This window comes from Melanerpes formicivorus, unplaced genomic scaffold (genome assembly GCF_026170545.1).
Source record: "Melanerpes formicivorus ecotype bairdi unplaced genomic scaffold, bMelFor1.0.p_v2 SCAF_36, whole genome shotgun sequence".
Classification (NCBI taxonomy): Eukaryota; Metazoa; Chordata; class Aves; order Piciformes; family Picidae; genus Melanerpes; species Melanerpes formicivorus.
The window spans coordinates 5025690-5037915 of NW_027142388.1; the positions used below are offsets into that span (position 1 = coordinate 5025690).

The following is a 12226-nucleotide window of genomic DNA, read 5'->3' on the forward strand; positions in this document are numbered from 1 at the left end:
TCTTGCTTAAGCACCAGAAGTGATTTAGTTTGGAGTCCTTACCCTGGTTGTAATATGACATCTTCATACATAGCTTTTTGTCGACTAGAAAGACGACACTTGAGCACGTGTTCGTATTTCTTTGTGAGCTGCTTCTCGACGTCCCTCTTTGATCTCCGCAGAATAAATGGCTGAATCATCTGAAACATTTTGTAATTGAGAGGGGGGGAAAGAAAGAAAACATTTTCTCACTTCAAAGACAGTGTTACAACAGGAATCTAAATCTACTCAAACCTAAGACAGCTGATGTGATAAACTTTCTATGCCATATGGCTGTGCAGACAAAGGTATCAGCGTTAGGTTGCTCTTTGATTTCTGCATAGTAGGCTTCAAAATCTGAGCTTGCTATGACTTTTTTTTTTTTAATAAATCCTGCTAATAGAATAGAATAGACCAGCATAGAATAGAATAGAATAGAATAGACCAGAATAGAATAGAATAGAATAGACCAGAATAGAATAGAATAGAATACACGAGACCAGGTTGGACGAGACCTTCAAGATGATCGTGTCCAATCTATCATCCAACACCACCCAACCAACTAAACAATGCAACCAAGCACCCTGTCAAGTCTCCTCCTGAATACCTCCAGTGATGGTAACTCCACCATCTCCTCGGGCAGCCCATTCCAATGGGCAATCACGCTCTCTGTGTAAAACTTTCTCCTAACCTCCAGCCTAAACCTCCCCTGGCACAGCCTGAGACTGTGTTCTCTTGTTCTGGTACTGGTTGCCTGGGAGAAGAGACCAACCTCTGCCTGTCTACAACCCCCCTTCAGGTAGTTGTAGACAGCAATAAGGTCACCCCTGAGTCTCCTCCTACTTTCAAGCAGGATTTTCTATCTGAACTGAACAAAGTGTTAAGAAAGGCCAGAAATCTCAAGCTGAACCACATCTTTTCATTTCTTCCCCCTTCACCAACGGGGAGAACACACAGAAACAATGGCAACATACTCTGTGTAGCCTGATGACCAGTTTATGGCAATAATCCTGGTTCTCCTCATTAGCTGCTTTGACTGGAAAATCCAGGTAAGGTCTGGAAATTCCCGGAATCAGAAAATGTACCATGGTCCACAACTCCATCAATGTGTTATGCAAAGGAGTGTCTATCAGAAGCAAACGATGCTGGCTGTGAACAATGAAAAGAAGATTTATTTTTTTTGACCTGGTAAGACATTGTTGTGAGAAAGACACCAAGGTTCAAACATTGCTTACTGCACTGCTTTAGGTTTCTCAGATACACAGAAGCAGTAAGTAGTGCAAATAAAATTAGATAGAGCATTAATTGTCTTTTAAATCCTGAATATACCACCAAATGAGCTTCCTCACTGCAGAGGATCAGAACATGTAAGGGGATCTGTCTGGGAGCACAGAGTATCATAAAGAATAATTAATTATGGTGTTATGACAATGGCAACTGAAAGATCCCGAGCATGTCACTACATTGCTAATTGTTTTCACCTAAAGGCAATTCTGCAGGTGCATGTTGGCCAGGAATTTGGGCAGACCAACCCAAAAGGTTTTCTATTAAGAAGGTAACAGTGTGACATGAAAAGAGAAAACCTCACTGCCAGCAGGAAAACTATTCTCTGCTCCATACCTGCGGAGACTGAAAAGTGCCTCCCAGTGTTTCTCAGTCATGTTCTTTATTTGTTGCATCTCATCTACTATTAAGTACTTCCATCGCATTTTCATAAATGCTGGGTGGCCTTTGAACAGCTGTTTGTAGGAAGTGATACACACATTGAACCTGTTGGGTTCTGTCCATTCCTACACAAAAGGAAAGAGAAAATGAAACAGGAAAAGTTAAGGCAGAACTCTCAAGTATCTTCGACCCACCTCCTCCTTTCAGTAAGCATACAAAAGATGCCATGACCCAAAGCATTCTAAAGGCAGTCTTGGTCTCTGAATTGTAGTCACATCAGAAAGCAAGTTTAGCATTGTAAGTATAGCTCAATGCCAAGAGTTCCAAAAATACCTTGGAAAATCTGATAACTGTTGGGTCTTTGTAAACAAACCAGCAGTGTTAAAAACTTTTCATATCCCATCAGGATGTAAGGAACACACAGAAAAATGCAGATTGTTAAAGGTCTTGACATCTAAAATGTTAAATACCACAGTGTAAGAGCTGCAAAATACAGTACCTGTCTTTTTGCCCTAAGTTCCCTTTGGCTGCCAAAGTAGAGAAGGATTTTCAACCCTGGGCACCAGCGTTTCAATTCCAGCTCCCATTTCAATATGTTACAGCTCCGCACAACAACAAGGTGAGGGCCCCAGTTACCTACAGCAAGGGAGGCAGAGCAGTTAACAGTAGAAAAAGATTCCTGAAGCTTACGTTCTGTTTGTTTTTAATGCACTGCACTGAATTAATCATTAAAAGTGAGACCAAATAACAACAAAGGTGTTTTAATGACTATTCTTTATGATTTTTCAGACCTCAGGTACCTCTTGTGTACCTAGCATCTATTTTTCCCTCAACCACATAAAATGCTTGAATAAGAGATGCTGCCTCCAAAACAAGCTTTGCCTTACCTATTCTCAGTACAACACCAATATTAGTAATACCTGAGATGATAAAAACATTCTCAGTGCAGCACCACTATTAGTAATAGCTGAGATGATATACAAGACACCCTTGTCCAGTTATTCTTATTTACTCCTTGAATTTAATTATCTGTGGCCACCTGGTCATTAAACTGTTTGCAAAGCTTTTTCATACTGACAAACTATGCTTTGGAAGCTTTTGTCAGTGAGAAGGTAACAGTATATTGATCAAGCTGTGTACTTATAAGAAGGCACCTCTATGTCACACGATCTAGGAAAGTGTTTCTGACACAATCTCACTCCATGCATTAAACTGATGTCTGAGATGGCTCAGCAGAATAAAACTTGCCCTTAGACAATTCACAGTACCTGTCTCGTACTGTTAGGCAAAAGAACTTACCTTCATTACAAGCCAAGTGGGCAAAAAAGGCAATAATTTGCACTGTTTTGCCAAGCCCAGCCTCATCTGCCAGAATGCCATTGAGATTCTTCCTGTACAGCTTTGCTAACCAATCCAGCCCAATCTTTTGATACTCTCTGAGAGGCCCATACAGCAGCGCTGGAGTGTTGTATTTTACCTGCAATGGCAATGATTTTCATTTTTCTGAGTGAAATTCACGGGCTGTGTCATAAAGCACAATCCTTCTATGGTTCAATAACCAGAAAATGTTTGCTAAGTCTGTGAAATCATGACAAAAGCATTTCTCCAAGTCAGCAGATTCAGAGCAAGAACCAGGAGCCTTACCGCTGTCGTTATCCTAGAGCTGCCTTTAGGTAACAGCATTTCTGCTGCAGCAGCGACCTCGGCAATGTCTCGCATGTGCTTCTTTGGGGGACTTGATCTGTCTATACACTTGTACTGATCAATGCTGAGAAGGGAGTCTATGAGGACAACTTCTTTCTGAGGACTTTCCCTATCAGAGACATGGTCTTCCATTTCTATGAGAGAGACAAATGACAATGGTATTTAAAAGAAACTGAAGTAGCAGTTACACAGAGGAACCGAGGTGGCAAGAATTCAGACAGGAGACTTCCAAAAACAATTCTGTGATTTTCAAGCTAGTCAAGCTAAAATGAAAATAACCTAAGCTCAGGATCACATATGTGTTCTGGATATTTATACTGGTTAGGCTATTGTGACCATTAGCTTTTCACAACTTCTACAGAGGTCCCCTCATACTACTTAAAACTCATCCTCAAATACATAATTCTATCACCACGTTAGTACAGAGCAGATGGCAACCGTGTAATAATAGCTAGCTGTGAAGTGTATTGCTTTCTTTGACTCCCTATTATTCCTGAGATCTCATACAGCCTGACTTTAAAACAGGCAAACAATATCCTCTTTTCATAAACTGAGAAATGAAAAACCATTATCTTCTTCACTTAGAAAACAAAAATACATTTTAAATGTGATTCATTCATTACCTGTTTTCCCCTAATCCAAAATGTCTTTTAACAGAGAGCTGAAACACCAAGCAACTTCTTTCACCTTGTACATCTTAACAACAACTTCTAAACGTGAAATAATTTACCTTCTTCACTGCTGTCCTCTTCACTGTCAGGCTTTGGCTGGGGCCAGTGAAAATTTTCTGCAAAGGCACCTTCATACATCTTTAGTAAATCTTCCAGAGGCAATTCAGCTGCAGGTCATTAAAGGATGTTAAGTTTAAAAATACCCAAACTGGTAACAATCAATACCATTGGTTTTAATCTCCCTACATTCTCCAGAGTTATACAAAACCAGATCTCTAATCAGAAGTCAGCTGGAGAGGTAATTATGAGATAGCTGATGGCAGTATTTTTTTAATGACCTTGATTACAGAGAACATTTGGCATTACACCAAGCGGTTTGCTCACCAGCTTGCTTTTTGTTATATCACAAACCCACCACAAAAACGGACAGGAAATTATGGGTTGGGGAACAAAGGGCATCAAATGCAGCCCAGTAGCTGGAAGACAATTCAAGACTTTGAAGTTTCAGAACTGAGCTGTATCTCAACCTTGCTAAACAGTATCTCCACAATCCCTTGTCTGATCTGTTGAAGCAGGAATGTGTCTGCTGGCTGCGACCAATCCATCAGAAACATCCTCGTTAGGAACTTGGCTGACTGGCCAAGAATTATAATCCCTCCAACTGGCCACCTGGCTGCAGTCACTAAGCTCCCAAACAGACCAAACAAATGGACCTGGAAACTGTGTATTAACTGCCAGGCTTAACGGGAAGCTCGCCTCACAAAATCAGCAAGGTTTCTGCCATGAGAAGTGGTCCTTAGAGGATATGTTGCATCCATCAAGCTCAGCATAGCAGTTATTGTCATGTTGATAACAAAAGAGAGTTGCTAGCCAAAGCATTGTTCCAAAAAAGCCCCTCATCTTCAAGTACTTCTACCCCACTTCAAGATCAGGACTTCAGGACCCTTTCAGATGGGTCACAAAACCCTTCTGAGCCACTCAAGACAGTTGATGATAAAATGGTCATGCTCAGTCTGACACACTTTTGGTTTTAAGTATCTATCATGCATTGAGAGTATTTTTGTATGAGGTTTTAAGAAACATATTCTTCAGCAGAGAAATTTTCTCCAGCTACCTTGTGTGATAACTTGTTAAGTATATGGACTGCTTCATAAAGTACAGATGTCCACCACCATCCCATAAAGTAACCACTACAGCTTTCCAAAGAGAAGCAGTAAGTATGGATTACATATGGCCAAACACGTCAAGGCATTCAACTTCTCATCTATAACCCTATTGACAAATACCATAACTGCTGCATGTTTTCCCCTGTTGTTTCAGTGCCCACCACAGAGAAGAATCAAACTAAATGCCTACCTTCTTTGGCTAGATTAGATAATTCAGTTTGATGGTTTATGTTTCCTTCTTTCGCTTCTTGCTCTTCAATTGTGTCTTCCTCATCTTCAACTACGAGAAAAATGGATGCTGATCTTGGCATTCAAATCACACAATAGTTCAGGAAACTTGCAACTGTATGCCCCTGAAGTTTACTAGCACAGACTATTGTAAGCCAGCAGGGTTCAAAAAGCAGGAGATGTGTATGGAAAAACAAGGATATCCAAAAGGAACTATATGTAGAACTGGAAAGGTAAGTGAAAATGAAGGCAGCATTTCTGCCTCAGTACACAAGGCAGTATTGATTGTGAAGTGTTGGCTGGCAGTGGTCACCACTGATAGGTTAACCTCTAGCTTTAAACTGGGGTTTTCTTTGCCAGAAAACATGACTAAGATGTGATTACAGGAAAGATACTAAAGTAGATGGGTTATTCAGTCTAAAATCCTCAAAAGAAGTGTAAAACTACTAGTAAGGCTTGACAAATGAAGGAATGAGGGCAGAAAGAGTTAAAATCCACCAATAACGACGACAGGATGTTTTGAGGGAAAATTGTATTTTCAGTGTTTCTCTGATGCTATTTAAAGGGAAAAATTACTGTCTGGTTGACTGTCTTGGGAAATAGATGAAGGCTGGTGTCCTGCTTGTGAAATGCACTCCATCCATGTAGTAACAGATTAAAAAACTGTAGTTTCAGGGCTTTAATATCCCATTTAGGTCCTGTGCTGCACATGCACAATCTTGAAAAGTGACTTACCTTCCTCATCAGTCAAAGAAGTGCTTGCCTTTCTTTTCCTTCCAGATGATGAAGAACCCTAGCATTAAATAATTAAAATCATAGAAAACAAGTCAGGGAGGGGTTTTGTTTGCCTTTTTAAAGAATGTAAAACGTGCCTTGCAATCACAGCAGCATTTGCTAACAGACATTTCACACCTATTAGCACTTCCCTGGTCGGGCAAAAACAGACTCTCTGCTTCTGTGTTGAAGGCAGCACACAATCAGCCATTTCAAGTGTGTGTGGTTCAAATGACTCAGGTCCAGCCGCAGCACAGAGACACAGTACACTCTTTCCCTTAAAGGCATTATTAAGGCACACCACTTTCACCCAGGTTGGAATCAAGGACCAAGTTTTCACCAGTCAAAAAAGGGATATGGCACAAGGCTACAACTGCTCACCCTCAGCTGCCCTGCATACTCTTTGGCTTGGTTCAGTCTGTGCACATTAACACTCACAGACAATGCTAGGCCTCAGTTTGGCTGGTAACACATGCTAAAGTTTGTTCCTAGCAGGAAATTCAGATGCAGGCTTTCTGCTTGGTGAAAGGAGAGCATTTCCGAGGGTGGACATCAGCTGCGCCATGCCAGATGGCTCAGGGCTTCAGAACAATCCCTCATCCATTTTTTTCCAATTGCACAGATGTAGCCATAGACTCCTAGCATACATTTTGTCAGGAGGGAAAGATATTTCTGCTTCATTCGGTTTGATCCATTTTGCAACATATACCTACATCTCTCAGAAGATAAACCATCATTGAACAGCTGAAAAAAATTCTTTCATGCCCCACCCAGTTTACCCTCAGTTACAACAGGTGAAATTCCTGCCCAAAATGAAGTCAGGTGATTAATCTGTATACTAAAGTATGAATTCTTCCATTAAAAGACATGCATCAACTGCAATCCACCTCCCTGTATAAAGTTGTTGTTTGTAACCAGAAAAATGTGTATTGGTGCTATGGACTGGTTCAGCTGCCAGGAACTACACACAAACCTGCTTATCACTACCAAGTACTTAAGGAAAGCATTCCACCTTTACTAAAACCTTCTCACACAGGTACTCATCTTCAAATTCATTTGATAGGTTTTTGAAAGAAACAGAAACACTTACCAGTTCACTTTCTTTTTCCAACAAAAGGTCTTCTGCAGGTTTTGTATCCTTACCTGGAAAATTATTACACTCGATGTGTGCAACAGTCTCTCAGCCATTTTATGTTTCTTACCTGAACTTTTAAAAGCATTCAACATAAAACATTCAACATAAAACTCCAGCATTCAACATAAAACTCCAGCTACTTTAACAAACTCCAGCATAACAATGCAAATAAATCCCCGAAATCCATAGCTCGGATCTGCTCACAACCTATTATGGCCACCTGACAATTCTGGCACCAAGAAGATTAAACGTCACTGAGTGAAATCATGTAAAAGCATGGATCAGAATCGATGCTGAATTCCTTATGAAATGCCATACAATTACCTCTCCTTGAAATTCTCTTTAAATTCAAAGCTTTCCTCCTTTTCTCTTGAAATTCAATTTGCAGTTTTATTTCAACAACCTGAAACGTAAAACAAGTCTCATAAAGCACTTCCATTTTATAAAGAAATTACTGAAGATGAAGCAAACAGTGTGGCTTGCACAAGCATTCCTCAGTCAGTATTTCACCTGTTCAATGTTAGACCAGAAGTATTCTATTTCTCTAGCAATTGATGCAGCGATTCGCCTCAGTTTGTTTTGTTCTTCCCTTTTAGCTCGCTCTTCGTTGAGTTTCTTTTCTTCATGATAACGAGCCACAGTTCTTACCATCTGAAACACCATGAGAAGCACTGAATTAGGTTCCTATTTTTTAAGATTGTAGTGGTTAGCAGCAGCCAGATGTCAATCAGGGCTCTACATGCATAGCACTTACCTTCAATATTTCTAATTCTTGCCGTGTCAGTAAAACAACAGACATGAATCTCAATGGAAAGGGAAGAGAAAAGGGGAAGAGGGAAGAGAAAAGGGGAAGAGGGAAGAGAAAAGGGGAAGAGGGAAGAGAAAAGGGGAAGAGGGAAGAGAAAAGGGGAAGAGGGAAGAGAAAAGGGGAAGAGGGAAGAGAAAAGGGGAAGAGGGAAGAGAAAAGGGGAAGAGGGAAGAGAAAAGGGGAAGAGGGAAGAGAAAAGGGGAAGAGGGAAGAGAAAAGGGGAAGAGGGAAGAGAAAAGGGGAAGAGGGAAGAGAAAAGGGGAAGAGGGAAGAGAAAAGGGGAAGAGGGAAGAGAAAAGGGGAAGAGGGAAGAGAAAAGGGGAAGAGGGAAGAGAAAAGGGGAAGAGGGAAGAGAAAAGGGGAAGAGGGAAGAGAAAAGGGGAAGAGGGAAGAGAAAAGGGGAAGAGGGAAGAGAAAAGGGGAAGAGGGAAGAGAAAAGGGGAAGAGGGAAGAGAAAAGGGGAAGAGGGAAGAGAGAAAAAAGAAAAGAAGAGAAAAAAAGAAAAGATAAAAAAAAGAAAATAAGAGAAAAAAAGAAAATAAGAGGAAAAAAGAAATACAACTAAACAATCAAGGAAGAAGCTCTTAATTCCTCACTCTGTACAAAAAGTAGAAAAAAAAAATCTACTGAAATTAGCAGCAATCACACAAAATGAAACTTTTTTGTCAGACAATACACATGAGTCACAGAAAACTTCTCCACAAAACGTCAGAGCCCAAATGTAAAATGAGTTCAAACGTGTGTACATACACGAGTGAAACTTCAGTCAATGGCTGTTAAAGATGGACTTGCTTGCAACCTTTAGCTGAGGAGGCCCCTGAAACACTGACCTCCAGAAGTCTGAAGCATACTGCCAGGGAAGGGATCATTTCCTATCTGCCCTTCATCTTTCCCCTATTCTTAAAAACTTATCATGGGTCACAAATGGAGGAAGTGCTTCAAAGCCACATTTCAGTTATACTCAAAGTGCAAATCTCCTTTTTACAAAATGATACACCTGGTTTAATACTTTGCACATAAGGAAGAAAGTTCTGAGTTTCCATCATTTCAGAATACACAAGAGAAAACAAGATGGCAATTTAAACCTTCATTACCCCAGACTAGTCATAAATGCATCAGAAGAAGATGCAGCATTGCTGGAATCTGTAGAAAATTCTTGCTTATTGTAAATAAAGAGATTTTTTTCACAGTTCATCTCACAGCAGCCCAATTTTCGTTCCATCACTGACTTAATCATTCCCACTGTGCTGCTCTCTTCCCCTACAGAAACAGCTCTCTACCATGTTTCCACTGTGATCCTTCCAACACCATGGTTTCTCCTTCACCTTCTTCTGAGTTTAAGAAAGAAGAATTAAACTGACAATGACACCCAAAGGAAGTTACTTACAAGAATCTGCATTTACTCTCAGTTGAGGTGCACAGCTCATGAGCTGTACTTTTCAAAGATGACAGTCAGCATCTTGCCTGTGTCCCTTCAACAAACCATCTGACTTCCAGAGGACTAAAATCCACAAAATCCCAAACTACTCTTTGCATCCACAATCAATACAATTATCTAGTCTGTTTCACATGCTAGAATGTCCAATGCTGGCTACAAGGCTTCTCATTTCAGTTAAAAACTGGTGCCTTACAGAATCATAGAATGTTTGGGTTGGAAGAGGCCTTTAAAAGGTCACCTAGTCCAATCCCTCTGCAGTGATTAGTACATTCCCATCATTTCTATTTGTAGAACAAGATCATTTAAATAGCTTTGCTACCAAGCTGAAGGATACCAAAATCTCATGTTCTGAGTAAGGAAAAAAAGAACCACGTTAAGTACCTTCTTAGCAGTTGCCATTTTCCACCTTCTCTCTTGGGCAAAATCAGTTGCCATCCACTGCATTTCTTCCAGCAAGTAATCCCAATGAGATTTTGGTCTTGGGGCCTCTTGGAGTTTAGGCAGTCGCCTCAAGGACCATAAACCTTCCTTTCTCAGCTCTGCTATTCGCTGATGGATTTGATTTTCCTTAAAAAGAAATACACAGTTAGTCTGAAGCTGCAGAATTCACCTAAACCACCAGCCAAACAGAAGAACAGCAACTCCTCCCCATTCATCAAAATAACTGACAGCAAAAAAATGGTGAACCAGCATGGCCTATGCATTACAGACATCAAGTCTGAACACCACAACAGTGGAAAAAAAATCACCAGACTAAATTCAGTTTCTATGTAAAGAGAATCACAGTACTTCAACCTGTATTGCAAGGGGTATTCTGGTAAATAACAGGTGCACTGGGCAGTACAAAGTCACAAGACATAAAACTACAATCAAATAATGTCACTCCCACCACCAATTGAAATGGCAGATGTATTTATCCACACAGACAAATTTATCTTCGTTATTAGTATCACTTGGTTTTGTGGGGGAAAGAAAACAACCATCAACCAAATTCATTATTATGTTCCTCTTAAATAAGCAAACCAACTCTTCCAGTTAGCCACAACAATAAATAAGGTTGCAGTCACCTCAAAGGAGAAGACAGAATGAGTATCATAGACAAAGAACATAACGGTGTGAAGACCAGCAGTTCTCTGACATCCCAGAAAAGCAAAACTCAGCACATAAAGCAGACCAAAAAAACCACAAACACCCCACTTCACCTATAAAAACAGGCCATGTCCATAACACACACACACACAGATCATTCAAGTTAATTTTTATCTCTGTGTAAACTACTCCCAAGCTTTGTGGAAACCCACCCCCCCAAAATCTCACCAGCTTTACTTGCTCCGCAAGCTTGTCTTGAGAGTTGTCCTGTGGTAATACTGCTGCATTCTGAGCTGGACTTTGTGATTTAGGTGCTGCTGCTGCTGTCACTGCTAAGCCTGGGAGTTTTGATGCAATAGGAGACAGAGACTTGTTAGTTGCTGGAGAGGTCCTGTTTGTTTGTACTGGGTATGTGGAAGGCGGTGTTGTGCCTGAGAGAGTTGCTGGCACAACAGATGAGGTAGGTGGCAGAGTACTTGCTGTAAGACGCTGGGAAGTCTGAGCAGGATCTGCAGGTGGTCGTGTCAGAGTCACAGTCTGCCCAAGAAACAAACACCCTTGTTAGTGATGAGTTTAGGGTTCAACACTCTCTTAGTCTATACTACAGTAGAACATAATCCCTGGAGGCTGGATGTGGCTCTGAGCAACCTCATCAGGTGTGAGGTGCTCCTGCCCATGATAGAGGGGTTGGAACTAGATGATCCTTGAGGTCCATTCCAACTCTAACACTTCTAGGATTATGTGGGTTTCAACTTAATAAAAAATGTACAGCTGCATTTTCATAAGGAAAGGATTTAAATGTCCACTGGAATTAGAAAAATTACAGCATTTTCCATGTATTTTCAGGAAGATCATGTTCTTAGACTATACTGGGCATTGAAACAAACTTATTTTCACCCCAATAAAGACCACATACCTGTTGCTGTATTGTAGCTTGAGGCTGTGACACTTGGCTTGGTGTCTGTCCTTGCACATGGATTGCTGGTGGCACCTGCTGTTGAAGTGGTACTGGAAGCGGAGCAGAAGTCAGGGGAACACTTTGAGGCTGGATCTTCACCTGAATCTGAGGCTGAGCTGGAGATTCCACTATCTGTGGCTGCTGCTGTGAAAGCTGCAGTGCAGTCGGGAGAGATGTCATGGGGGCATTCACAGGCTGCAGTCTCCCTGGCAGCTGCGGTGGAGGTGTATGCAGACTCGCTGCGTTCTGCACGGGAGGGCCTTTAGATGGATCATACTGCTGTTGACTCTGCTTCTGTCCAGTCAGCTGTACAGTCTGAGGAGTGGGAGGCATTCCACCTACAAAGCAAGAGGAAAAACATCCAGATTAAATTAAAACATCCCGTGCTCTTCACTGATGAAAAGAGGAAATCCACTGCACGCAGACTAATTTGTTACTTACTTTGCCACAAGACACCATAACTTGAGAATACCACAGCACAATCACAAAAGAAATCACCATTACAATAAACAACAAAGTATTTCATGCACGGGACTGCAACTAAAATCTGGAGCACATCAACTACCAAAAAA

General features: G+C 41.0%; 1 protein-coding gene across 9 annotated transcripts in view; it reads right to left on the reverse strand.

Annotated features, from left to right (window-relative positions):
* Positions 1–12226, reverse strand: part of EP400 (E1A binding protein p400) — a 54907-nt gene that overhangs the window by 31987 nt on the left and 10694 nt on the right. For all 9 annotated transcript variants that reach the window (XM_068157376.1, XM_068157373.1, XM_068157371.1 and 6 more), the window contains 15 exons: positions 11613–11992; positions 10925–11233; positions 9989–10174; positions 7872–8012; positions 7686–7764; positions 7317–7369; positions 6188–6245; positions 5415–5504; positions 4118–4225; positions 3328–3521; positions 2983–3160; positions 2183–2319; positions 1639–1808; positions 993–1167; positions 43–179 (listed from right to left, as the gene is read on the reverse strand). In XM_068157376.1, coding sequence (XP_068013477.1) covers positions 43–179; positions 993–1167; positions 1639–1808; positions 2183–2319; positions 2983–3160; positions 3328–3521; positions 4118–4225; positions 5415–5504; positions 6188–6245; positions 7317–7369; positions 7686–7764; positions 7872–8012; positions 9989–10174; positions 10925–11233; positions 11613–11992 — 2395 coding nt within the window. The remainder of the gene's footprint in view (positions 1–42; positions 180–992; positions 1168–1638; positions 1809–2182; positions 2320–2982; positions 3161–3327; positions 3522–4117; positions 4226–5414; positions 5505–6187; positions 6246–7316; positions 7370–7685; positions 7765–7871; positions 8013–9988; positions 10175–10924; positions 11234–11612; positions 11993–12226) is intronic.